Below are 27,851 nucleotides of genomic sequence, written 5' to 3'. Positions count from 1 at the left end.
AGCATATGTAGGCCGAGCCTATGAATGTCATGAAAATGTGTGAGGTCGAATTAAACCAGTTTTTACTGAAAAAGTAGGCCTTACGCCTAAACATCAAATAGACTACATACAGATAGTTCTTTGCTTGCTAGTCCTTATTGATAAGTACTCTGGGTCTGTGGTTTGTCTCGATCAAGTTTACGAAGTAACTTTTAATATTTATATTTTTAGGCTACATCGGTACATCAGTCTGCAACCCGCGTGAGCATCCCACGCAGACCCTAGACAGATGCGACCCGGACCCTGGGGCATGACCGCGGCCTCCTCTTTACATTATAGGGTCGAGGTGTGAGTCAAGTCCGTCCGGCGCTCCACAACACAAATAAACATTTATGGAGACTAGACGCTATGAAACTGCAACTGCTGCTGCCCCAGGATCGTGAAGCTGATATTGATCCAGACTAACAGTGACATTTTGAGGGGTAGGGAGACGTCGGCAGTAGGTGCTTCGGGGGACCTCAGTGTTTATCGTAGAGTTCATTTGAGATATAAGTCGGACGTAGCCTAGATACAGATCCTATTATTTAGAAGGGTCTCCCTAAATATTCTCCTGCCATAGCTTGGGCTATATGTGGTCTCTGCAAGGTGCAAATTATGTCCATGGATAATAGCTAAGAGTGCCTTCATCAGGGAATGCACAACTGAATGTTATTGCCAAGCCTTGGTAGTGTTTTATCCCTCTACAATATTGATGTCACTATCATGACCGGACATTGTGACAAATGGTGTGATCTCATATCTCAAACCGAGTCAAATGTTGCCGATCTATGTTTCCGTGTGAAGTGAAGACCCATCAATCAACCGTTCACCTTTTGAGAGGACAACCCTTCATGTTCGGCCTGACGTCATTGGTGACAGCTGGAACTGTCTTGAAACGGGTGGTCTACACCCATCCATCAAAGTTACTGCAACGAGATTGATGGCCCATCAGAACTATAATGAAGAGTTTATGTAGCTTGTCATATAGAGTGAATTGGGATTTACAAAATGTAATGTATTTAAGAGGTTTACTTGAATTTCAATCAAAGATCCAAAATTACTTTATATCACACTGTAAAACACTTCTAGCCTAAATATGCAACAATACGAATGTTTCAGCACTGGCTACAATGAACAGCTCCGTTGCAATACAAGATATTGGAGCTGGTTAACTGCTGAACCAAATCGGCCTTTTATGGGTACTTTAGTTCCATCTCCAGAATAATAAATGCCCAAGTGACGGCCTGTTGCTCAAGCATCATGGCCAGACAGAACACGTACTGTGCTAGCTGCACAAGCAAGGAGTTGTTAGATCTAACCACCGTTTCGAAGTCGACCACACTTACCGCTGTGTCCCTATGTAGGCTGCAGTGACGTGTATTCATGGATGCCAAGGAAAGCCATGCTTCCACCCAAAAACTACGAATAAAAATGTAAACAATTTAAAAACATATCTTTCGTCTCACTGCGTTTCATAATTTCCCTTCAATTCGCAAGAGGCTGAATGTATCTCACCAGAGAAAGCATCTGTCTCTGCATGTGTAGGCCATATATCTGATGTTGTCTGGTCAAAATAAGTATGGTATTGAATGCAAGGGAAACCAGCGAGCATTTGGCCTCACTTCATAAAAAAGTATAAAATAATAGCCAGTCAGCATTGAGCTAAAATGAATGAGCTCAACTCTATAAACAGTCCTGGCACACCAAAATAGTGTCAAGGGAAGACAGTTTGGATTTGGCTTTACCCCAATCACATCAAGAGCCAAACATCATTGACTGAAACAACTTGAATTGTTGCACCTTGTTGTATTGTTGTCCTCCAGTGGATAGCTATCCAGCTAAAATAGGATATTTCCTAAATTAGCCATGGATGGAGATATGGATTTGGACTTGTTGTTTCACTACATTCTCCGTACTGGCCAATGATTATAATGGCTATTCTGGTCCAATCATTGTGCCCATGGCCTGGTAGGATGGAAGTTCAATATGTAGCTAAATGTAGAAGGCTGATGTTAACTAGCTGACTCAACTTGTACTGTATGACAGAGTCATAGACCGTTTCATCATCATGAAAAAGAGGAGGATGGCAATTGAAGTTTCTCTACAAGTAGAGTGAGTCAACATGTTTTTTTCTACTTGCACGAACGAACGCACACACACACACACACACACACACACACACACACACACACACACACACACACACACACACACACACACACACACACACACACACACACACACACACACACACACACACACACACACACACACACACACAGGGAGAGAGAGAAATCATAACCATGGACAGCCACATATTTACACTGAACAAAAATATAAACACAACATGTAAAGTGTTGGTCCCATTTTTCATGAGCTGAAATAAAAGATCCCAGAAATGTTCCATATGTACAAAAATATTATTTATTTCAAATGTTGCAATCAAATATGTTTATCTCCCTGTTAGTGAGCATTTCTCTTTGGTCAAGATAATCCATCCACCTGACAGGAGTGACATTTCAAGAAGCTGATTAAACAGCATGATCACACAACACAATGCAACAGATGTCTCAAATTTTGAGGGAACGTACATTTGGCATGCTGACTGCAGGAATGTCCACCGGAGCTGTTGCCAGATAATTGAATGTTCATTTCTCTACCATAAGTCACTTCCAACAGTTTTTAGAGAATTTGGCAGTACATCCAACCGGCCTCACAACCGTAGACCACGGGTAACCACGCCAGCCCAGGACCTCCACATCCGGCTTCTTCACCTGCGGGATCATCTGAGACCAGCCCTCGGACAGCTGTGGGTTTGCACAACTGAATAATTTCTGCACAAACTGTCAGAAACCGTCTCAAGTAGCTCATCTGCATGCTCGTCATCCTCACCAGGGTCTTGACCTGACTGCAGTTCCACTTCGTAACCAACTTCAGTAGGCAAATGCTCACCTTCAATGGCCACTGGCACACTGGTGAAGTGTGCTCTTCATGGATGAATCCCAGGATCAACTGTACCAGGCAGATGGCAGGCATGGTGTATGGTGTCAAGTGGGTGAGCGGTTTGCTGCCCCCAAAAAAAAAAAAAAAACCTCTATGTGAAGATGTCGAGCTGCATGAGACATATGGTGATCACACCAGATACTTACTTATTATTTTTTATAAAAGTATCTGTATGCCCAGTCATGTGAAATCCGTAGATTAGTGCCTAATTATTTATTTTGACCAATTTCCCTATATGAACCAGTAAAATCTTTAAAATTGTTGCATGTTGTGTTTATATTTTTGATCAGCGTAGCTTACGTAGATTAGACTAAATAGTTTTCGGTATCTTTTAGTTGTCACTGTATTAGACTAAACATTGGTGATTTGATGATGTTGAAGTTGAAATGGTCCTGGAATAGTGGAGGCAGCTCCTGTTTCTTTGTGACTTGGGGTAACTCTGTGGTTCTCAATCAATAGTAATTTAGTAGTTGGGAGAATGTCAGAAACGTTAACTTACTTGACCATGCTGTAGGTGATGTAACTGTTTGCTACATGCGATATGCTTTGTGGACTTCACTGGACAGAGGTTGCTCTCTGGTTTTGTGATGAAATAAAGGTGTGGTTGAATTTATTTTGCCACTGTGTCTCCTTATCGTCTCAGCCTTAGGCCAATATATCACGGTCGCAAGGCATTTGAACTAACAGGTAATAGAGCAAACAATGCAACTATCACAACACGTAAGTTGTCATATGTCTTTTTTTCTGGCTTCCCCACTTACCGCTACCGGTAGGTCTACCAGATACATTGTAACAGGATGAAATCAAAAGGAACAAATCCCCGCTGTGAAGTCATTATGCACGCGACCGCTGCAGTGACTACTGAAACGTAGCCTCCCTCCGTCAGTCAACTGAAAACTCAGCAATGAAATCAATGAAACGCTGTTGGCAAACCTAACATTTCAACAAAACCGTTCAGTGCAAGTTCGCATGAAGTCAAAACTTTAAAAAGTTGTTGGGAACTTTAGGAATTTCCTGTCAATGAGAATCTATAGGCTAGAGGCTATTTTAATCTAAGGCTATGTATATGAAAAGTACACACAATTAGAAAACCCTATATGGACATTCTGTCTCATTCATGGTAGTTATGCACTGATATCATGGACAGCCTTCCCTGTTCCTTTTGAATTAGCTGGTGGTGACAACATTCGATGCATTTTATAGTAGGCATACCACCTCTGCTTGCCATGCCAGAAAGTGCTCCAGAGGTACTGCCAGCTCTTTTGGTGAAACCGCCTTTCCTCCTAGTCAAGAGGACATGAGTTAAGCATTAAACATTTGTATTATCATATGCAAATGAAGAGTGAGTCAGTCTGCTCTTAGATTGGGACCATGGCGTCTGACGACATGAAGAGAATGCGTCATCTTGTTATGGGAGGAGGGGGAGATGAAGGGAGAGCAAAGGAGCATTACTCCAAGCAGTGGGGCCTGAGGGCAGGGCTGCTGGGCAAGCTAATTGCCTGGTCTCATCTGCTGTACGTATCCACAACAAATCCAAATTGAAAGGTGTTGTTTACAGTTGATTAGTAAACATCTCTAACATTCTGTGGATCACAATGAAAATTCACTCTGTGGGGATTTCTCAAAATCTTATTTGGGTAGTGCTTATAAATAATGCAATGTGTGTACACTGTACCGTAGAGAGGAGCACCATAAACCAAATCAGTACAGTACAATAAATACTTTATTTACAAAACTTAGGCAAGTAAAACAAATAAGTTGCATGAAATTGTATAGTATTTAAACAGTCTGAACTTAAAAAATATAAATGAAACGTCCTGGAAAGGCATATACTTTGTCACGATATCAACTATGTTTTCCTGAGATCATTGATTATAATGTTATCTGTCAAAGCTATGAATATGGCTTGATTAAAACCCTGGGTTGTAAAGAAATCCCCTCTTTCACTGTCTGCTTGATGATGTCCTTCTTGTTAGACAGGTCATACCGGGGGCACCTCTCAAACACCTAAGAGAGATCACACAATGGAAGATAGTGATTACACAAAAATATTTTAAGGACAATTCCACCCTTTTTCAACATCAAATTCATCATCTCCAGCACCACCCCAACATTAACATATCATATCTAGCACCACCCTAACATTAACATATCTCCAGCACCACCCCAACATTAACATATCTCCAGCACCACCCCAACAGCAGATTTCTGTTTTGGAGTAAAAAATGATAGAAGATAAGTGTTTTTGATAACATCATCCGGAGAGAAGGATTACATAATCTGGTGTGCAGCATGTGATTTTAAATTAGATCTGGAAATGTTAATAACGTTGGATATATGTCCTCTTACTCTATTGTAGATTTGCTTCATTGTCACATCCGCCATGTCTGTGTATTTCAGCAGTGCCTTCATTCTCTCGCTCAGCTGGCAGTCTGTTGGAGGCTTCCTGATCATCTTAACCAATGGCTCGTCGTCAGAGCTGTCACCAGACTCATCCACCAAGTCTGATTATCAAATTACATAATTAAATCAAATTAGATTGCAAATTCATAAATTGTAACAGTTTCTAAATCACAGGCCTAATCCTAATTCCTACAAAGCACGGCTGGCTCTGGCCTGGGATGGGACAAAGACAAAGTCCCCTTATTTGAGATTACGAGGGGGAAAATGTTAGATGGGATGGGCACTGTATTCTGACTGACACCGTGATATGTCAAGAGCTTGACATTAACGTTTTTAGCCACTTGTCCATCGGACAAGTAGGACAAAAGCTGAAGTTACTTGTCCCAAAGAAACAAAAGGTCTGTAATGCCAACGGCCAAAAGGGTGACTGAACATTAGTGAAGTACATAGGAGGGATCGGAAATCATTTTCTGTGCTTAGCCATTGACGATATTATTGCCTCTTGCGGCCATCCCAATTTTATTTGATTTCTGTACTAAAAGATGTTACATGTTACGTATGCTATCCTGCCTCTCGTGGGCTCGTGAAATACTCAACGAATTGTGTGATGGGTGGGAATGTGCGGATTTCACCATTCCCTTCTCCAGCCATTGTATTGGGCAGTTCAATGTCTCAGTCCCTGGAGCAAACACTTTGTGCTATCCAGGAGCACGAGTACAGAACATCAATAAGCAGCTCCCAAACACTTTAAACCAGCGTCAGGAAATGGAGTCTATCATAGTTCCTGTGGGATTCAATGACATTATGAAGGGCAGCTCAGAACAGCTGAAATGGATTTTAAAGAAGTGATTGGGCCACTACTTGACACCAACAAACGGCCCATAATATCGGTCTTGCTGCCTACATCGTGGCATTGAATGGTTCAGCAGACTTTTAGCCCTCTAACTGGCTTCGAGACGAGTTGTCATAATGCTTCAGCAAATGTACATTATCCCAGGTGCGTTGGAAGACACAATGTAAGTAACCTAATTTATTTCCCTGAATGCCTCTGCTGATCCCACAGCTTATGTATGCAGTAATCATGTGCCTATGAACCAGAGTGATACTGTTAGCACAGAGGCGGTGTGCCCTAGTAGGAAGTCCACTGTGTGCAGCTCACCCTGCACTAATGAAAATAACCTGAGTATGTCTGCCTCTGCTAAGCTTCCCAGTAAAGCAATAAAACAATCAAGCATCCAAGAAAAGTGCAACAAATAGCCCACGTTAACATATGTAGCTGAAGGAACAAGGTTCATGAAATCAATAATTTGCTAGTAACAGGTGACATTCATATTCGGACAATCTCTGAAACTCACTTAGATGGTACAGTGGTAGCAATACATGGTTATAAGAGTTACAGAAAATACGGAAATGCCAAAGTTGGAGCTGTGGCCGTTTATATTCACAACCACATTTCTGTAAAGCTTAGAGAGGATCTCATGTTAAATACTGTTGAAGTAATATGGCTACAGGTTCATCTGCCTCGCCTAAAGCCCATTCAGGTGGGAAGCTGCTATAGACCACCATGAAATGCTTGATAAGGTATCTGATATCAACAGAGTTATATTATCTGGGTGATTTACATATTGACTGGCTTACATCTTCAAACTGTAACTAGTACCTGCAACCTGGTTCAAGTTTTCAGTGTACAAACAGCACAGGAATTAAATCATCAACATGTATTGATCACATCTTTACTAACGCTGCAGAAATCTACGTTAAAGCAGCATCCAAATCCATCGGATGTAGTGATCACAATATAGTCTATGAAAACCAAAGGCTGAGCCTAATATAGTGTTTAAGAGGTCATACAAGTTTTGTAATGATTCCTATGTTGTAGATGTAAAGAATATGTGTTGGTCTGTGGTGTGTAATGAAGAGCAACCAGACGCTGCACTTGACACATTTATGAAATTGTCGTGAGGTTGTGTGTTTGAATCTCATCATGGGCAACTTTAACGTTTAAGCTAATTAGCAACTTTGCAACTATACAAATACCTTTAAACTACTTTGCAACTATTTAGCATGTTAGCTAACCCTTCCCCTAACCTTAACCCTTTAATTAACCAAAGCAACAATAAACTGGAATTCGTAACATGTCCTACGTTTCACAAATTTAGCAGAATGTATACGAATGTAACATAATGTGCGAATTTCTATTCGTAACATATCATACGAATTGTAATCACAAGTTAATACATACCGAAATGAAACATATCACACTAAATCAAATGTTTCGGATTTATGTACAGAATGATACGAAATGCTCTGAGACCAGGTTGCATTGGCTATCTGTGTGTGTGTGTGTGTGTGTGTGTGTGTGTGTGTGTGTGTGTGTGTGTGTGTGTGTGTGTGTGTGCTGAAGAGGTCGCAGATGGAATGAGTGAGTCACAGTCAACGAGCCTCTCTGGTTGTGTGTGTTATGGGTTGTCGTGGGCTGCAGAACAATTGTGCTGTCCTCAGAACTGGATAATTATAAATTTATTCACATGTTTGCCTCGGCTACTATATGCGTTGTAGGTTGCCCATTGACAGAATAATATGAAAATTGGCCTAGCCTAACTACGTATAATTTATTTCATAAGCTTTCGTCAGCTGTAGGCTAACTTTTCTTTTGACTCATTTGATTTTTCCCATCTTGGTATCATTTGCTCAATTTCACGCCTTGTGGCCTAAAATATTGCTAATTCAAAATAAATCTGATTGAGAATAGTATAGAATCGGACTTTCATTATTATTCCCATTTTAAAGCTGCAACTTTAGGATATTAAACACTGTATTAGAATAGTTTGGAAAATACTCATCATTTTAATTGTCTTAATGATTTTATGATATTTTAATTAGTAGGATTAGGCTTTTGCTCGGTGGCAAAAGGAGGATTTCTTTCCCGGCCTCGCATGCATGCATCATTTGTGTTATAATGCTTTGCTCACAATACGGTTTGTAAAAATGTCTCATTTGATTTCTATAACTTGCTGTTGTTTCTTATATCCCTTTCATTATTACCTTAGGGCTCCCATGTTTTTGGGTTATTCAAAAACAACTTCAAACTTGTTTGATCATGAACTAGCGCGGCAGGAAAAGTCTAGAATGCCTTAAACTGAAAGAGTGGCTTAACAGGCCAAGTCATATTCATATAAAATGGAGAGAAAATATAAAATGTGGGCTTCTATAACAATAAAACACCAGAGTGTCTGCTATAAAAATAGATTTTGGCTATTGGCCCAGATCATCCAACATTCTAGAGAGCGAAAAATATATATATATATTTTCTGACCGGATATTCTGCGCTGCTTTGGTGAGACTCTTAGTATTTACATCCTTCTCTTGCCTTGTGTAAATATAACATATTTATTTAAATAGGCTATAGCAAATAGGAATATAAGCAATTTAGTAAGAATGTCAGAGCAGTTTACCGATCACTGTACCTGTACACAGCCAATCTGTAAATAGCACACCCGACTACCTAATCCCCATATTATTACTTACCCTCTTGCTCTTTTGCACCCCAGTATCTCTACTTGCACATCATCATCTATCACTCCAGTATTAATGCTAAATTGTAATTATTTTCGCCTCTAGGGCCTACTTATTGCCTACCTCCCTACTCTTCTACATTTGCACACACTGCATATAGATTTTTCAATTTTTCTTTTATTTTGTGTTATTGACTGTACGTTTGTTTATGTGTAACTCTGTGTTGTTGTTTTTGTCGCCCTGCTTTGCTTTATCTTGGCCAGGTCGCAGTTGTCAATGAGAACACAAAAAACATGCACTGCCCTGATGTGTGCTGCCTTTTCCAATTCTGATCAGAATTAAAAGCATTAAGAGGGTTTGATATTGTAATTTTTTAAAACTTGTCCATTTGGACATCTGAAATCCATATTCTGGTTGTCCGACAGGTTTTTAAAATTGCCCCGGAGAAGTGGACAAGCCATAATGTCGAGCCCTGTATGTATTGTTGACTCACTTCTTGTCAGCATGAAAAAACTATATTTGAAGCACAACTTAAATCTCCGTAGTAAAGGCATAGATGAGCTAAAAATTCAAATGAGACCATTCTAACCTGTGTTTCTGTGGTTAGACACTTAGATTGGGCCCAATAGTGCAATTAAAAATGTTTCACCATGAGGTGACTGTTTCTCTGGCAGCAGTGACTTTGAAGATGCTTTTCCTCTCACAGCTTGTGAAGTTTCAGGTAACTGCAACAAAACAGAGATAAACACGTGTATGAATGAACAGAGGCTACATTCTCCCCCTGTTTTACAATAGATTCTGATGTTGGTCTTGGAATTCTGTTCCATATCAGGCCAAATGATAAGTACCTCTTCTTCTTCGTCAACGTATTCTAAATCTGTTTGATGTCAAACAATTCATCAGGGCCGTCTGATAAGTCTGAAGAATCCTCCGTTATCTCCTGGGACGCTTCCGATATATCGTCAGGGCCCGAAGTCTCATCCCATCTCTCAATGGAGTCATGGCTGTGATCTCTTGGAAAATACTGCAATGAAGTCATCAGAACAGAAAAATTATGAAGGCTTCAAAGTAAAACTTCTAATTACAAACTGCTAACATACTAGAAATGCTAAACGCACTTCAATTGAACTATAGCTGGCTCTTGTGATCAGGGTGGGTATACAGTATGAAAAGTGGAGCATGACAGTTTTTCCTTGATAATGATCATCTAATGTTGATTATTGGCATTATTCAAAATATTTGGGTCTATTGCAGATATGTCTGACAACATTCAACTCCTCCTTAATTTCCTCCTATTTTTTAACCACCACATCTAATATCTCCTTTCTTAACAGACTCTGATGGCAGAGAAACTGGCAGAAACGACCCAGGCAACACCGGTTTGGCGTCAGATTCCACCTGTAAATCATAAGATCAACATGTACCAATACAATGGTGACATGACATTATATTAATTTTGTGTAAATTAATCACGGGATATTCCCGAGACTCAAAGTAATTGTTATATAGAGAACTTGCCTTTAATGCCTTCTTATTGTCATAAGAACTGTCTGTCACACTTGTCTGTCACAAGTTCGGGTCGTTTTTCCTTTGGCCCATCATCACAGGGTCCAGCAGAACTGAACTCGGGCCTCATCTTTTCCCTCCCACACCATACGGACCTAGCCATGACATGGTGGTCAAATAGAAAGATACCTGTCCTCCCGAACCCATCCTTCATAATCCTCTCAGTTTCAAAAGCATCCTATGTCTGCTTCAACACTGTGGAAACTATGTGCCTAAGGACAAAGTCCCTATAAAGAGGGGGGATGTCACAAGCATCCCTGAAAAACTCAGCCTTGAAGAGCCCAAAGATCTCCATGGTTAGTGGCTGCAGGACAGGAGGAAAGTCTGGTGGCAGGTAGATACTGAACAATATCACACCATCACTGCCTGCTTCATTGATAATATCAGAGTCAAGTAGATCTGTTTCTTCTTTGACAAACAGCACAAGCGGACGGTCCTTCACGGGAAAATAAATGAATAAATGATACCACCCTTTGAAAAACGTTTTGTCCAAATCCCCAATTTCAGATGAGTAGTGGAACACTTCATAATGGTAAGCTGAATCAAATAAGTTGAGGTTAGACATTTGGTCTGACCCTTTGAAGAAGACGATGGAAGGTATAGCATCTGCAGCAGCGTTGTAGCTGGATGGTATAGCATCTGCAGCAGCGTTGTAGCTGGATGGTATAGCATCTGCAGCAGCGTTGTAGCTGGATGGTATAGCATCTGCAGCAGCGTTGTAGCTGGATGGTATAGCATCTGCAGCAGCGTTGTAGCTGGATGGAAGGTATAGCATCTGCAGCAGCGTTGTAGCTGGATGGTATAGCATCTGCAGCAGCGTTGTAGCTGGATGGTATAGCATCTGCAGCAGCGTTGTAGCTGGATGGTATAGCATCTGCAGCAGCGTTGTAGCTGGATGGTATAGCATCTGCAGCAGCGTTGTAGCTGGATGGTATAGCATCTGCAGCAGCGTTGTAGCTGGATGGTATAGCATCTGCAGCAGCGTTGTAGCAGGCCATTAGTGAACATTTGCCCCGCCTGTTTTACCTCTGCCCATCTGGAGACAACATACTTTACAGCTATAGATTTGTTTTAGCTTGAAATTGTATGACTCTAGGGCCACATAAAGGGCTATGAAGTAGCAGGTGACTAGAGGAGAGGTAAAGAGTGCTTCGTCCCTTGAGCTAACAGTAGTCATACTATAGTACTTCCCACAATCGGTCAACTTAAGATATTTCCTTTAGGTGCAGTGTGCTTTCTTTCTGTAATGTAACGTAAAGTCTATTAAAACAATAATCAACAACCCCAAGTCATAAAATAACCATATACCTCAAATACATAGCATGGAGTTATAGAGGCGGCAGATAGCCTAGTGGTTAGAAAGGGTAGAAATGTTGCTGGATTGAATCCCCGAGCTGACAAGGTAAAAAATCTGTCGTTCAGCCCCTGAACAAGGCAGTTAACCCACTTATCCCTGGTAGGCCGCCATTGTAAATAAGAATTTCTTCTTAACGGACTTGCCTAGTTAAATAAAGGTTCAATAAATAAATCAAATAGAATGACTTGCAGAGATTTAATGCAGTGATTTAAAAAATATATATATATATTGTTATTTTACCTTTATTTGACCAGGTACGTTAGTTGAGAACTAGTTCTCGTTTACAACTGCGACCTGGCCAAGATAAAGCAAAGCAGTGCGACACAAACAACAACACAGAGTTACACATGGAATAAACAAGCGTACAGTCAATAACACAATAGAAAAAAAGAAAGTCTATATACAGTGTGTGCAAATGGCGTGAGAAGGTAAGGCAATAAATAGGCCGTAGTAGCAAAGTAATTACAATTTAGCAAATTAACAATGGAGTGATAGATGTGCAGATGATGATGTGGAAGTAGAAATACTGGTGTGCAAAAGAGCAGAAAATTAAATAAAAACAATATGGGGATGAGGTAGGTAGATTGGATGGGCTATTTACAGATGGGCTATGTACAGCTGCAGCGATCGGTAAGCTGCTCGGATAGCTGATGTTTAAAGTTAGTGAGGGAAATATAAGTCTCCAGCTTCAGCGATTTTTGCAATTCGTTCCAGTCATTGGCAGCAGAGAACTGGAAGGAAAGGCGGCCAAAGAGGTGTTGGCTTTGGGGATGACCCGTGAGATATACCTGCTGGAGCGCGTGCTAAGGGTAGATGTAGTTATCGTGACCAGTGAGCTGAGATAAGGCGGAGCTTTACCTAGCAAAGACTTATAGTTGACCTGGAGCCAGTGGGTCTGGCGACAAATATGTAGCGAGGGCCAGACGAGGGCTATATCTGTTCCTGGTTCTAAATTTATTGAATGGGGCATGCTTATTTAAGATGGTTAGGAAGGCATTTAAAAAAAAAAACAGGCATCCTCTACTGACGGGATGAGATCAATATCCTTCCAGGATACCCGGGCCAGGTCGATTAGAAAGGCCTGCTCGCTGAAGTGTTTCAGGGAGCGTTTGACAGTGATGAGTGGAGGTCGTTTGACCGCTGACCCATTACGGATGCAGGCAATGAGGCAGTGATCACTGAGATCTTGGTTGAAAACAGCAGAGGTGTATTTAGAGGGCAAATTGGTTCAGATGATATCTATGCGGGTGCCTGTGTTTACGGCTTTGGGGTGGTACCTGGTAGGTTCATTGATAATTTGTGTGAGATTGAGGGCATCAAGCTTAGATTGTAGGATGGCTAGGGTGTTAAGCATGTTCCAGTTTAGGTCGCCTAGCAGCACGAGCTCTGAAGATAGATGGGGGGGCAATCAGTTCACATATGGTGTCCAGAGCACAGCTGGGGGCAGAGGGTGGTCTATAGCAAGCGGCAACGGTGAGAGATTTGTTTTTAGAGAGGTGGATTTTTAAGTAGAAGTTCAAATTGTTTGGGTACAGACCTGGATAGTAGGACAGAACTCTGCAGGCTATCTTTGCAGTAGATTGCAATACCGCCCCCTTTGGCCGTTCTATCTTGTCTGAAAATGTTGGTTTTCTATAAATAAAGTAATTTCAGTAAATAAAGTAATTTTTTCAGTAATTTCAATAAATGGTTATTGAAATTCTCGATTATCGTGGATTTATCGGTGGTGACAGTGTTACCTAGCCTCAGTGCAGTGGACAGCTGGGAGGATGTGCTCTTGTTCTCCATGGACCTTACAGTGTCCCAAAACTTTTTGGAGTTAGAGCTACAGGATGCAAATTTCTGTTTGAAAAAGCTAGCCTTTGCTTTCCTGACTGACTGTGTGTATTGGTTCTTGACTTCCCTGAACAGTTGCATATCACGGGGACTATTCGATGCTATTGCAGTCGGCCACAGGGTGTTTTTGTGCTGGTCGAGGGCAGTCAGGTCTGGAGTGAACCAAGGGCTATATCTGTTCTTCTCTGGAGGTGGTATTGCTTATCACGTGGTCTGGTATAACGCTACTAAACAAAAAAAAGATAGAATGAGATGTTTTAAAATCCAATGGCTATTCTGAGATTTGACTATGAAAGTCTGCAATTGGTCTGCTGGCTTTCCTGAATTAGCTCGCTCGACTAACGTTTAGCAGACAGACTAGTTCTCAAGACTATAGAAAGCTGCAGGCTCTCGTATGCAGGCTCTCGTATGACTGTAGATCTAGCCTTTATTTTTTCTAAATCCTTGTAAATTAATTTATGTGTCGGTAGATTGATAGTTCGACATGCATTTTTAAAAAGATTTTGCAATGTATAATTCATTGATCACTGTACTTACATCGCAAAAAGCCATGCCCGCTCCTGAATCGGATGTTGACGATTTTATCATTACGTGCCTGCTGCGTGATGACGACATCAACTAGCGTCTCAGCTAAGGATATCAAAATGATACAAATTGCTAATTTCAAGTTGCTAATCAAGAATCGCATTACTACCTAATATAAAAAAGTGGTATGAAGATATGGTATACGATTACATAGAGATGTAATAAGAGTAGTTTTATGAAAACTTCACAGGCCAAACTTCCTAGGTTGAAGATTAATTCATTTTTTTGACCTATCTCGCAAACTTCTATAAGAAGGAAGGAACACCCCGACCCACATGACAACCATTGTCCAATGGGAACACACATCCCTAGGATCATCTCTCAGTTTAGAATAGAGGGAGAAGCAACAGCGGACAACGCATAGGGAGGTTGGTTGAAAGACAAGAGGGGAGATGTATAGGAAAAAAGTTGTTTACATCCATTTGTAACTGTAATATGAACGGACACGTAGCTGGATTGCTATAGTCGTTGAGTTTGAGCCACGTCAACGCTACGGTAATTAGCCAATAATTGAAGTTTCTTTCTGAGTTGTTGTTCATGGGACAGCTGAAAGTTAGTGGCTCTTTCGTCACTCAGACTGCGACACGGTCTTCTTGCTATGTTAGGAGTTGTCTCAACAGCTACACCGAATCCCACCATCAGCATGACCTGTCTGTGAAATCAGTCCTTCAAATAGTATTTCTTCATTCATTAGGTTTGCTTTTGGTTTATCAAGCTGAACCTTAATAGCTGGCTTGTTTTCCTTTGCTAACAAAGCTGGCTAGATTGCGGCTAACTTAGGCTAAGTAGCTGGTCAGCCAAGTTATTATTAGGCTATTGGTGTTACAATGACTCAACATAGCTAAGCTAGCTCGCTGTTTAGCTTAGGTATTGAACTGAGCTAACCTACTGTAGATTCATCATTTCCTATCCAAATTATTCCTTGCTACACTGTTGCTACTTGAGGAATGAATGGCTGGGTTTGATATTTTTCAACCAAATTGAAATGACTAGTGTACTGTATTGTATACACCCGCTTGTACACACAAATTAACATTCATTCCTGTGTATATTGTCTCCTTTTTCCTCTGTGTTGTGGACTCTCCCCTTCCTATCACCACAACTCCCTGCTCCACCTTACACCCCTCCAGAAACTCTACTCCCCCTCTTCTTAAAGATGGCGCTGCAACATACCCACTGTGTGACCTGCCTGAGTCAGAGGTGCATGACCAGGCCTGAACCTGGTATCTCCTGTGACCTGGTCACCTGCCCCTTGGTCTGTGGGGCCATTTTCCACACCTGCAAAGGACCCGAGCACCGCCTCCTCTGCCCCCTGGAGAGGGTGCCCTGCCTGAACAGTGGCTTTGGCTGCCCTGCCACCCTGGTGCGGACCCGGATTCCTGCGCATCTGGAGGTGTGCCCAGCGGGCGTGGTGTGCTGCACCATGGAGTGGAACAGGTGGCCGATCAGCTGCCTGGACTACACCTCATACGAGAGCCTGAGCTGGGGGGTGGAGGAGACAGAGCAGCTGGACATGGCGCTCGCCCTGCAGGACCAACACACATTGATCGAGTCCCTCAAGGTGGTCGCCATGGCGCCCACGGTTGAAAGACAGCCAACGGTTGTCGCCGTAGAGAGCGAGAAGGACACTGCTTCGGACTCGGCTGTGCTGGTGGTGGCCGACACTATAGCTGCCACTTCTGAGTCACCGCCACCATTGACGCCGCAGTCACCACCACCACCACCATTGACGCTGCAGTCACCACCACCAATGACAACGCATTCACAACCACCATTGACAACGCAGTCACCACCACCATTGACACCACCGCTGGGCTCAGCAAAGGATAAAATTGCCAATGGAATAAACGGTTTGAACGAGGAGCGGTATAGCAAGCTGTACGAGGCCACAGTGGAGACGGCAAGGAGCCTTGCCGCCGCGTTGGACGTCCTCAGCAGCGCTAACAACACCTCTGACAACAACACAGAGCAACACATCAACGGAGGAGCAGTGCTGGGGCCTCAGCATAGCGAGAACAGCAGTGACAGGAATGAGGAGCTGCTGCTTCACAACAGACTGGAGGTCAAAGGTCCTGTAGCTGAGGGTGTGAATTTGAAGGAGTGCTATGGACAGCTGCACCAACTCCACCAGGCTACAGTCCAGCTAAGGAGGAGCCTGGTCACAGCCCTGGGTGACCTCGGCAACACAGTAAAATACACAGACCCAATCAACGGAGCCCCCTCTCACCTTCAGGCAGAACCTAACAGCAGCTTCCACCAATTGGAAGATGCAGACTCAATTAATGTTGAGATGAAAGATGCTGAGGCAGGATCATCAGTCGGACTGCTGAGAGTGGTCAGCAGAACCGACAGTGAGGTTGCCATGAATGTTGTTGATGATGGCAACATGCAGATGGAGCTTTTAGGTAGGGCCTCAAAGAGTGTTGAGAGGATGGATGGACATAGCCTATGTAATGGTTGTTTGAGTGGGGAAGGCTCCCAGAAGAGGCCACAGGAGCAGGTCTTAGGTTCAGATTCAGCAGACCAGCAACAGCCTGGAACCAGTTGGTCCACCAGTGAAACAGTATGCCTAGTCAAGGTGCAAGATGACTTGAATCTGTCAACTGTGCCTCAAGGGTCCTGTGTGTCTCAGTCACAGACACAACCCCAGTCTCACCCAGACCCACCACTAGCACCACCCTTGCATATCCACCAGGGTATTGCACACAGGGCCAGCCACGTGGTCCTAGAGGACAGAGGGCTGGAGAGGAAGTTCCAGAACCACCAGTTGCTCAGAGGCTTGGGCCAGTTTGCTCTGTCCAATGGACGAAGGGTCCGGGTTAGGTTTAGACCCAAAATGGAGGACAAGGCAGTGGATACATCAGACCTGGAGCAGGAGGACGACCCCATGGGCCTGGGGGAGATCGACCTGATCACAGCAGCCCTCCTCTTCTGCCTGGAGGAGTCTCGCAAGTGCCGCAGGATATCTGAAACGACCTATGTCGACGGCTTCCACGTCGACTTCGGCACGCAGACCTTCACTTTCCCAGCGGCCATCTTGGTGACCAGCACAAGGGTGGGCGATGTAGCGTCTGCGGCTGCCTGCGACCACGCGCCCCAACTATCCTACCCCAGCCCCTTCCGCACCCTCCGCCTGGACCTGGTTCTAGAGGAGGTTCCACAGATCCGGAACATGCCATGTAATCGTCTCCAGCAAATGTTCTCCTTCGTTTGTGGCCAGCTGTTCCGCAGGGATGAGTACTCCTCCCACTTCAAGAACGTCCACGAGGACATCCACGCGGGCCTCAATGGTTGGATGGAGCACCGCTGTCCCCTGGCTTACTACGGCTGCACCTACTCCCAGCGCAGGTTCTGCCCCTCATCCCAGGGTTCAAAGGTCATCCATGACCGGAACCTTCGGTCATTTGGGGTGCAGCCAAGCCCCGTTGGGGGGGAACCATTGGGCGAGTCCCAATCAGACCAGTTCAGTGGGCTTCCCTTTGAGGTGCTGGAACATGTGGCCCGCTTCCTAGACGGCTTCAGCCTGTGCCAGCTGTCCGTGGTGTCGCGGACCATGAGGGATGTGTGTGCTAGCCTGCTGCAGTCCCGGGGGATAGTGGAACTACGTTGGGAGAGGAGGCAGTACCCAAATGGAACCTTCTCATGGCAGATCAAAGACAGGGTAAATAACTCACATTTGTTGGCTGAAACTGGACCACCAGGTGTAAGATGTGCAAAAGTTAGATTTTTAGACCGCCAGTATAATAGTTTACAGCCATATTTACAACCACATCTGAAGATTTACATTCCCAGTCTGAGATTTTAGCGTGCCACTGCCACGATAGGGTCTTCTTATTTCGGCACTGACACATGTACAATAGCACTGATGTTAAATCCCTTACCCTATACCCCATTTAAATGTTTGCATGTATAGGCTAATACTACTGGATTGAACTCTCTTGCCCTCTTATCAATACTCTCTTGTTCTGTTTGGGCAGGTGTGGAGATTCAGCACTGCCTTCAGCCCCGTTATCGAGTGGCGGTTCGCCGAAGTCTCCAGCATGTCCGACCATCTGAGGACGTGCCGCTACAACACCATCGAGCGCAAGATGGAGGCCGTTCCACTGCCGTCCATGTGCACCGCCAGAGACAGATCCCTCCTCTCCATCTTGAAACTCCAGGAGCAACACATGACCTAACCTCTGTTAGCTACACTGTGTAATTTAATACCATAGGTTTTGATGTTACATGTATTTTTTATATTGAAAAATAATGTGGGAGAATCTCAATTGCATACTACTTGTGTCCTCTCCCCTCCTTCTCAAAACCCATTGGAGGAGAAAGTCAGAGAGGAGGGACCTCTGGCTTTCTCATCCAATGGGTTTTGAGGAGGAGAGGATATCGGCAGTATGCAATTGTGATTCTCCCTGTGTCCCGTGTTGTATGACGGTTGAAGAAGAGCCTTAATGTATGAAATAATACTTGATCTGCTTGACACACGGTTACAGTAGGTTTCTTGACCTGCAGTGTATCCATACTAGATGTAAATTAGTACTATTTAACTTGCATGGTTTGTTGGTGTTTAAATTGTGCCCCTATTTTGGTAACATGATTTTCTTGGACAAATACTGACTATACATAGAAAGAAATATAAATATTTTCACTGTCTTGCATTTCAGCAAGTTATTTTCCATAGCACTTTAAAGGAATATGCAAGTCCCTGGTCACTCTTATACCAATGTACCAAAAGCATCAATATGTGATATGTGCAAACTGGACTTGAAGGACCAGTGGGTTGGACCAGAAAGTGACCACAACACACAAAACAAAGGAAGAGAAGTCATGCGTGGTCACATGGAGCTGTCCCAACAATGCATGTGATTTTGTTGCTGTTTAATAAAATGAATCTTCAATAACACCTTTCATGATCTTCCTTGTGTTTGTCTAGCTCTTTGATATATTTTTATCAGCACCATAGAGCTTCTCAGTGAATCAGACAAACATTAATTTATTTGATCATTAAAAGTACATAAAGCTGCTCACTACCACCTGTTAACTTGAGAGCAAGTGCAATAAAACATGGTTATTGAGACCAAAGAAGATGAGATGGAGTATATTTACATTCTCCATCTTTCCAAAGGTTACATAAAATGTTCACTTTGATGCTCATAATTAGTAACAGATTTGCATAACTCTGGTTATTGGCAGCAGGGTATACTGTATTCCTTGGACACACTACTATGCCCTGTACTACAGGGCTTGCGAGCAACTTTGCATGCTCAGTCATTATGGTAACATGAACCGGCTCACATAGATACACTATTCTCCATCTCGGCAGGGTTCAGGTAGTTATAAGGTGGTGTAAATATGGAATTCCTCTCAGTGATTGACTCACTGAGGTAGGATAACTCAGCCTGAAAGTGCTTCATCATCTGCTTGGTCACGTCAAAGTATCCATCAGTCTCGTCAAAGTATTGATTTGGGTATGAGCCAAGGGGGATCTGAGGAAAACAGACAATATTCCAATTTATTACTTTGTGGGAGAAGAAAATCTCCAGATATAAGAAGAAGCAAATGAGTGAGTTATGTATTTGTGATGATTAGGCCTGTCGGGTCATTGGAGCAGTGGGGTAAATTACTTCATTAGGAATACTTTAAAGTACTACTTACAGTAAGTTGTTTTTTGAGGTATCTATACTTTACTTTACTATTCATATTTTTGACAACTTTTACTTTTAGTCCACTACATTCCTAAGGAAAATAATGTACTTTTTACTCCATACATTTTCCCTGACACCCAAAAGTACTCGTTACATTTTGAATGCTTAACAGAACAGGAAAATGGTCCAATTCACACACTTATCAAGAGAACATCCCTGGTCATAACTACAGCCTCTGACTTGGTGGACTCACTAAATACAAATACTTAATTTGCCTATTATATTTAGCAATTACATTTACTTTTGATACTTAAGTATATTTATACTTTAAAATTCTTACTCAAGTAGTATTTTGCTGGGTGACTGTCACTTTTACTTGAGTCGTTTTCGATGAAGGTATCTTTACTCAAGTATGACAAATCTACTTTTCCCACCACTTCATTGGTGTCAGGTATAGACTAGACTTGAGCAACAATGTCCCTGTTTGAATACTTTCAAAATGCACCCTTCTTTTCTTATTTCCTTGAGGAAATAGCTGATCTGTAACTGTGAGATTGGTGAAAGCAATGGGGAGGAAACCAGAGGAGGCTGGTGGGAGGAGCTATAGGAGGACTGGCTCAATGTAATGGCTAGAATGGAATAATTGGAACAGTATCAAACACATGAATCATATGCAAACCACATGACTCTGTTCTATCCATTCCATTCCAGCCATTACGATGAGCCCATCCTCCTATAGCTCTTCCCACCAGCCTCCTCTGGTGGAAACAATGTTTTCACCTAACCCACACAGAGACCTGTGATTACCTCAAGCAAATAGGGTGGGAAGGGAGAAAGGAAGGACGCAATTGTATTCGAACAGGGTCAATGACTGCAGCAACAGTGACCACAGCACATCAAAGATATGACTCAAAAAATTCCCATATCTAAGAGGGTCAAATCATTGAGGTCAAAACTCACAAAGTCTGAGTATTTCTTGCTGAGCAGCCATGTGGAAGCCATTCCCCTCACTGTTGAGCCGACATCTGGCAGTGTCTCAAAAATGGTGCTCATGCTAGAGCACCCCTTAGTGGTGGGAGGAGCTTTGCATAGAAATATGGGGCTGTTGGGTACCCAGCTGCAGTAGTCAAACTAGGAAAGAGAAAGTAGTCATATGTAAACAAAACAAACAAAAAATATAATATATATATATATATATTATGTTTTTTAAATAAAAATACATATTTTATATATATATATATATATATATATACTTATCAGTCCTGCAATGTAATTTGTTAACTTGTTTTGCTCTCTTCCTCATCTCACTTGTCCCATGCTGACAGCAGAATGTTGTGCTGACACAGTGAAGATCACCATGGTGATGAATTTGATGACTTCCTTCACTGTGTCAAAACGTTGAGGGATTCCTGGGAAGGTGACATCAGTGGATGAGGAGAAGGATCTTAAACAATAGAACTACAACAGTGACATTTCATCTGTTCATTTGATGAGTCATCATACCTGACTTTCCGTTTCCAAGGAACCCATGGATGAAGATCTCGTGGATCCAGTCCTGAAGCTCAGAGTCCCTGGACACTTCACTGTCAGAGGAGTAGAAGTGCTCCACCATCCCCTGGACAAAGCTTCACATCACAACAATTAAGCACTTATATATGTTTGTGTTATTTTTTACAATACAATGATTTAATTGGGCATTAAGGTTACTAAGGTATTACTGATATGTCCATCAGTGTAGCCATAGCTCCACCTGTTGATGATGTTCCACAGCTTCAGGCCGTCCTCCCTGTAGTAGAAGTTGGGGATGGACTCCAGTCCTCGTGCAACAATGTTCTCCGGCAGACAGAGGGAGCTGTAGGTGATTTCTGAGTGTGCCCTTTTCAAGAGTTCCTTCAACCCCTCCAGTCCTAAAGTGGTGTCCTGGATAAATGTTCACTTTTTTGTAATTTTTCGGGACACTTCAATAAAATATGCATTTGTTATCGTTAGGTTAGTAATGTCTATTGGGTTAGCTTTTAAGCTGTGTATACTTTTACTGTATTTAAATACCTTAGTTAAGCCTTCTTCAGGTCCAAAAAGTATTTCACGGCTAATGGTATTTACCGGCAAGGTATAACGGAAGTGGGGAATCAGCAACTGGACCGAGTACAGGCAATTAGGAAGAGGGAAGTAAAGAAAGTTACAAATATACATTGAAAAATCTTTGTTAAAAACGTATTCGGGATCGGTGTCGGTGAAAAAAAGGGGTCCTTAAGAGGTCCAATGCAGCCATTTATATCTCAATATCAAATCATTTCTGAGTAATAATAAAGTACCTTACTGTGATTGTTTCAATTAAAATGGTCAAAAAGAAACACAAGTAGCTTCTTAGCAAGGAGCAATTTCTCAAGCAAGAATTTTGCTAGGACTGTCTGGAAGCGGTCTAAGTGGGAAAGGGGAAACTAAAAACTAAAAAGGCTTGGAACGCTCTTTCTTATTGGTCTATTAATTCATTTACCACTTGATGATGTCACCAGGCAGGTCGAAACTCCTTCCCATCAAAACAAACTGAAATTTCAGTCTGTCTTTTCCAACACCTCTTGCACTTAAAGTGAATTATCACCATGTTCACAATATCACTGTATTATTTCAACCTCATAGTTTGGAAAAATATATAAAAGACAGGATAATCATGTTTTTCACTGCCCCGGGTCATGTTTAACATATTGATATCCCATTATTCTAACATAGTAAATTGAAGTAAAAAATTGAATCATTAATGGTGAAACTGCCACATCCGTTTGGGATATTATAAAAACAAATAAGTTACTGCAAACAACGAACACTGTGTTTTTCCCTTGAATATCATTGCACACGTGACAGAACAAGAGAATATGTACTGCAATTTGTTTTACCACACTGATCGACGCAGTTCACGTCCGTTTCATCCACACAACAAAAACAATAACAAAGGTGCTGGAGCGGACAATGGTGCTATTTCCCCTAATGAGGATTCCATCTTGAAACAAGACACTTTTTGATAGTTGATTGTTTGGTGGGACCCCAGTCTGTGTCAGGTTGTCATACCTTGTGGAGAGGGTGCATGATAGGAAGGCTCCGGAGGGTTGCCATAGCAAAGGCTTCAGCCAGTAAATGAGTGCCCAGCAGATTATAGCTATTCTGGTGTTCAATGAAATCTGCGTTCCTCACAAACATCTTGGCTAGCAGCCAGTCGTGCTCAGAGTCGCTAGGCAGATATATGGGGTTCTGCTGAGAGGGCTGCTGCTCCAGCTGTGAGGTCAGAGAAACCCAGAACCAAAGGAATAACTTTTATGACAACATTGTTCAGGTACAATTCTCAATACACAAACATGTAGCATTTTGGCAAATAAACTTATTAATGTCATATCAACATTCAAATATGGATCCAAACATGGACTGACTCTCCCTTCTCAGATCTATAATTTAAATAGCCTTGAATACTGTACATACATGACATTGATTAGGGGCTGTGATGTAATGATAACTGTGGAAAGTAGCTTTGTTTTGAGAAGAAGCGTTTAGCATGTTTTTTCCTTTCTTTTCTGTTAACAAGACATTCTTTCTCTTGTTTATAAATTATTTTTAAATTGTTGTTTAATGGTTGTTTTATTCTTCTTTTTTTCTAATGACATTTGGTTGAGCTTTGTGGAACAGTTAGGATGGTATTACAGATGTAGGATCTTAATTTGAGCGAGTTTGCTACAGGAGGAAAATAATCCTTCAGCAACAGGAAATGTGAATTATTAAGTGGATTATAATTAATGGACATTTTTGTAGGGTTTTTATACTTTTTTGGTAAGGGAAAATCCAGTCTGAAATTTCAAAGTGGAAATTACAAACTTCAGAAGTCCCTTTAAACCTCAAATATACTAAAAGTTTTCCTGCAACAGGGTGATCAAATTAAGACCCTACATCTGTATTTTTTTAGCTTTATGCTGAATTGTCTAGAACATTTTCTGAAGACAGCTGCATGTTTTAGTTTACCATTTGACCCTAATGTCTATGTCACTTAAGTATGCCATTGGTGCAGGTGTGTGTACCTGGATGGCGATAGGTGTCAGATTGTCCTCTGGGTTATTGTAGAACAGGCAGAGAGCAGCAGTGAGAGGCAGTGGTTCACCGTTTACCACCCGGGTTGGCACACCCTCAAGCCTCTTATAGTCGCAAATAAATATGTTTCCTTTCTGTAGGGAGGACAAAAGAAGATGGAAGTTAAGGCTTGATGGAAGTTTGTGGTCTAATTTAATTTACTTAAAGTAGTTATAGTAGCTCATGACGCTCACACAATGGCTCCTACTAGCAGAAAGACAAAATATACGATTTAAGGTATCAAGGGGTTGTATAAGGGAACAGCAGGGGCACAAGCAATGAACCCTGTGCAACACCAAATTACATTTTACCACCAGTTTAGGGGAAGAAACCCTTCCTCTAACTCCATTGTATTGTTAACTAGCACCACCCACCTGTGATAAAATACAAATCTATACAGCATATTTAGAGATCCAAGGCGTGGCTAAGACCAACTTGTTTTTTATACCTTCATCTCCGTCGCCAGGGAACTCCCGTCCTCCAGGAAGGGCTGTACCATCTCGTCTGTGACAGGGAAGTTGGGGGGAAGCGTTGTGCAGCGCTGGATCACATTGGGGTTGGTTCCATTCAGAAACTGGGACCCAAAAAAGTCATCCTCCTTCCAGTGCTCAGAGACATATTCTAGGATGGAGGTATTATGTCCGTGTAAGCTTAAAACACATCTCTAGATTGATTCAACAAACACGTCTCACTAGGACAGAGTTATGGCAGTATGCACTAGTCTAATAAGTGTATGGTTTAGAAGAGCAAGGGCATTTGGTATCATTTTTAAGCTGGTAGGGCCCACTGATGTAAGAGCAAGTTGCTGTTTGCTGCAATTACATCTAATAATGCACCCTATGTTTGATGTTTTAACTTGAGGGGTCTGCTCTTTTACCTGAGATGGGTGTCTTTCTGAACCAGAATACTTTTTTCATCTTATCCAAGTCTTTCCACTGCTCGGTGGAGTCTGCAAGACCCTTCAGTTTGAGCTCAAACATTCTGGAAGAGGGTAGATGGGGTTGAAGGCAAAAGGTGAAAGGTTACAGGGATATTTCCTTCATGTTATGTCATTACCACCTCACAGTCTTAGGGATGGTTTTGTGTTTGCATCTTTAGATGGAAGAATGCTACACTGGTGGGTTTTGGTGGGTTTTATGCACTGGTGGGTTTTATATTGGTGGGTTCTATGCACTGCTTTGAACCTACCCTGATTCTCTTGTGTAGATGGTCTCTACCTCTTTGGAAAAGGAAAAGAGAACTTCAGCAGGAAGGGCTGAGAGTTCTTTGGCACTGTTAATGTGGGGAAGTCCCTCAGCAAACTCATTCCACCTGAGGGTGGGACAAGAACACGCACTTATTGAAACAAAGAAATGTGAACAGTTACAGAGACATGTGTACATGTGCTCACAGTAATCTACAGCATTATACAGATGGACAGTTACAGAGACATGTGTACATGTGCTCACAGTAATCTACAGCATTATACAGATGGACAGTTATGTCAGTGTGTTGATACAGTTACAGAGACATGTGTACATGTGCTCACAGTAATCTACAGCATTATACAGATGGACAGTAATGTCAGTGTGTTGATACAGTTACAGAGACATGTGTACATGTGCTCACAGTAATCTACAGCATTATACAGATGGACAGTTATGTCAGTATGTTGATACAGTTACAGGGACATGTGTACATGTGCTCACAGTAATCTACAGCATTATACAGATGGACAGTTATGTCAGTGTGTTGATACAGTTACAGAGACGTGTACATGTGCTCACAGTAATCTACAGCATTATACAGATGGACAGTTATGTCAGTGTGTTGATACAGTTACAGAGACATGTGTACATACGTAGAATGTATGCACACATGACTGTAAGTCGCTTTGGATAAAAGCGTCTGCTAAATGGCATATATTCATATATTCATACATGTGCTCACAGTAATCTACAGCATTATACAGATGGACAGTTATGTCAGTGTGTTGATACAGTTACAGAGACGTGTACATGTGCTCACAGTAATCTACAGCATTATACAGATGGACAGTTATGTCAGTGTGTTGATACAGTTACAGAGACATGTGTACATGTGCTCACAGTAATCTACAGCATTATACAGATGGACAGTTATGTCAGTGTGTTGAGCTGGGAAGTGAAAAACGCACTGGAACAGTTTCTTGTGATGCTCCAGCTCCTTTTTACGATGGTGCACCAGTAGAGGGAGCTCATCCTCAAAAACCTTCCTGGCTGTGAAGTGGAGAGGCATAGAAGGATGACAGAGGATGAGCAAAGTAGGCAAATGTATCACATCTTAGCTACATTCTTGTAATATAAGTTATACAGCTATGCAGAACTTATATGATAAATAACATTGACTAGGGTATTATATTCCCTGAATAAATGCTGATTCAGGGCACACCTTTTCCTCCTCTCAGCTCCACAACCTCCCCTCTGGACACCCATTTGTAACAGGGGAAGTAGATGACATCATGCTCAGGTGTCGTCACGACAACCTTGGAGCAGAACCACTTGTTTTCTGGCAGGAACAGGTACTGCTCTTTCTCCAGTTTAACCAGGAGGAGTTGCCCCAGAGACGAGGGGTTGGTCACAGTGTAGGTCCCTGTCTGTAGAGAATGGAGATGTGTTTAAGCCTACATAAGGCAAGTCATTTTGACCAAAATATTTTTTATTTTGCCCAAAAGCTTTTTTGTCCAACATGCCATTTTTACAGCAGAGCCAAACAGTGTAAAAATCCACATGAGCAAAAAAGTTCACTTTTGGGGCTGTCAAGGTGGCACCTGGAAGTGAACTAACCTTTTAAAAATACTATAAAAATATTTTAGGAGACTATCCTCCTTGAGGCCTGTCACTTTGTACATGTCACTACTAGTATAGAATGCCATCATCCTCGAGACTCTACAGTGATGGTGAGTGAATATGAAAAACACTCCAACTCACTTGCATGACAATCTTAATTTCCAGTCACGGTTAGAGAAAACGGCTGATGCAAATGTCCCACATGTGCTTAAGATACCCAAATGTCTCACCTTATCAATATTTGACATACATACTACACTCTACCTCTCATGAATGAACATACAGCATGATATTGCACACCGTGTTAGTCTCCAGCAATGTTGCCAAAATTATTTGACCAATTCTGTGAACATCTTCATATCGACATTATGTATAATCCTGTATATTGTTTGAAGTTGCCAGTTTTGTTTTAGGTGACATCACACTTTTAAAAGCAGCCTTGAAAGTGATATTTTAGAAAAAGAATCTGCCTTCTTCATGGTGCCTCTACCACAATCAGTCGTGTATACTTTGAGTGAAGGGCTATTACACATATTTGCAATTCTTAACTGCAACAACTCAGTTATCGATTCGCTTTTATATTTGTTTCACTGCAGGGTTCAAAAAAATACATGCAAAAAAGACAGACAAAAAAAAGACAATCTGTCACTGTCAAGCAACGTGAGGTACGCAAAGCTCAGAACTCACCTTTCCAGTCATGACATCTAGGACACAGTTGGCCAAGTTTGTGCGCTCACTTGTCCCGTCCGTTCCGATCAGTGTGGCATATATACTGTCAGAGGTAGAAGAGTGCAGAAAGTCACCAGTACTCAGATATATTTTGTACTGGTGTTGTACTAGTATTGCCATGCTTAGTCAACGGCAAAAACAAACAAACCTGAGATAGGCCAAAAATGTACTAGAATATATACCACTCTTTAGTGAATGTAGACAAGTGCAGGTGGAATATGTTTCTCTTTTGCTCTCTTTTTCTCTCTCTCTGAACATTCATTTGACTATCTTAAGGGGGTG

The 27,851-nt window shown here is 42.0% G+C and overlaps 2 protein-coding genes and 1 long non-coding RNA gene across 5 annotated transcripts; 1 reads left to right on the top strand and 2 right to left on the bottom strand.

Annotated features, from left to right (window-relative positions):
* Nucleotides 1-4,726: 4,726 nt before the first annotated feature.
* LOC118372344 (uncharacterized) lies at nucleotides 4,727-14,312 on the bottom strand. Its single transcript, XR_004823201.2, has 5 exons — nucleotides 14,237-14,312; nucleotides 9,789-9,964; nucleotides 9,530-9,665; nucleotides 5,371-5,525; nucleotides 4,727-5,028 (listed from the first exon to the last, which is right to left on the bottom strand). It is a non-coding gene; the product is annotated as an uncharacterized LOC118372344 (long non-coding RNA).
* A 211-nt stretch (nucleotides 14,313-14,523) lies between these two features.
* On the top strand, nucleotides 14,524-19,181 carry LOC118372342 (F-box only protein 30-like). Of its 3 annotated transcripts, none has more exons than XM_035758192.2 (3): nucleotides 14,524-14,652; nucleotides 15,415-17,945; nucleotides 18,262-19,181. In XM_035758192.2, exons 2-3 carry the CDS (start codon nucleotides 15,441-15,443, stop codon nucleotides 18,460-18,462), a joined length of 2,706 nt encoding a protein of 901 aa, XP_035614085.1. In that variant the 5' UTR covers nucleotides 14,524-14,652; nucleotides 15,415-15,440; the 3' UTR covers nucleotides 18,463-19,181. The 3 variants fall into 3 exon arrangements, with proteins under 3 accessions (XP_035614085.1, XP_035614084.1, XP_035614083.2); XM_035758191.2 differs by having other exon boundaries at nucleotides 14,591-14,779; XM_035758190.2 differs by lacking the exon at nucleotides 14,524-14,652 and adding an exon at nucleotides 14,819-14,978.
* On the bottom strand, nucleotides 19,142-27,805 carry LOC118372343 (hydroperoxide isomerase ALOXE3). Its single transcript, XM_035758193.2, has 14 exons — nucleotides 27,528-27,805; nucleotides 26,443-26,647; nucleotides 26,189-26,270; nucleotides 25,222-25,344; nucleotides 24,911-25,014; nucleotides 24,482-24,654; nucleotides 23,985-24,128; nucleotides 22,990-23,193; nucleotides 21,973-22,059; nucleotides 21,674-21,843; nucleotides 21,427-21,548; nucleotides 21,232-21,332; nucleotides 20,884-21,054; nucleotides 19,142-19,764 (listed from the first exon to the last, which is right to left on the bottom strand). The coding sequence occupies exons 1-14, from the start codon at nucleotides 27,687-27,689 to the stop codon at nucleotides 19,570-19,572; spliced, it is 2,043 nt and encodes a 680-aa protein (XP_035614086.1). The 5' UTR covers nucleotides 27,690-27,805; the 3' UTR covers nucleotides 19,142-19,569.
* Nucleotides 27,806-27,851: the final 46 nt, after the last annotated feature.

Source organism: Oncorhynchus keta, chromosome 8 (genome assembly GCF_023373465.1).
Source record: "Oncorhynchus keta strain PuntledgeMale-10-30-2019 chromosome 8, Oket_V2, whole genome shotgun sequence".
NCBI classification, from domain to species: domain Eukaryota; kingdom Metazoa; phylum Chordata; class Actinopteri; order Salmoniformes; family Salmonidae; genus Oncorhynchus; species Oncorhynchus keta.
This window is presented reverse-complemented; position numbering and strand designations above follow the sequence as displayed.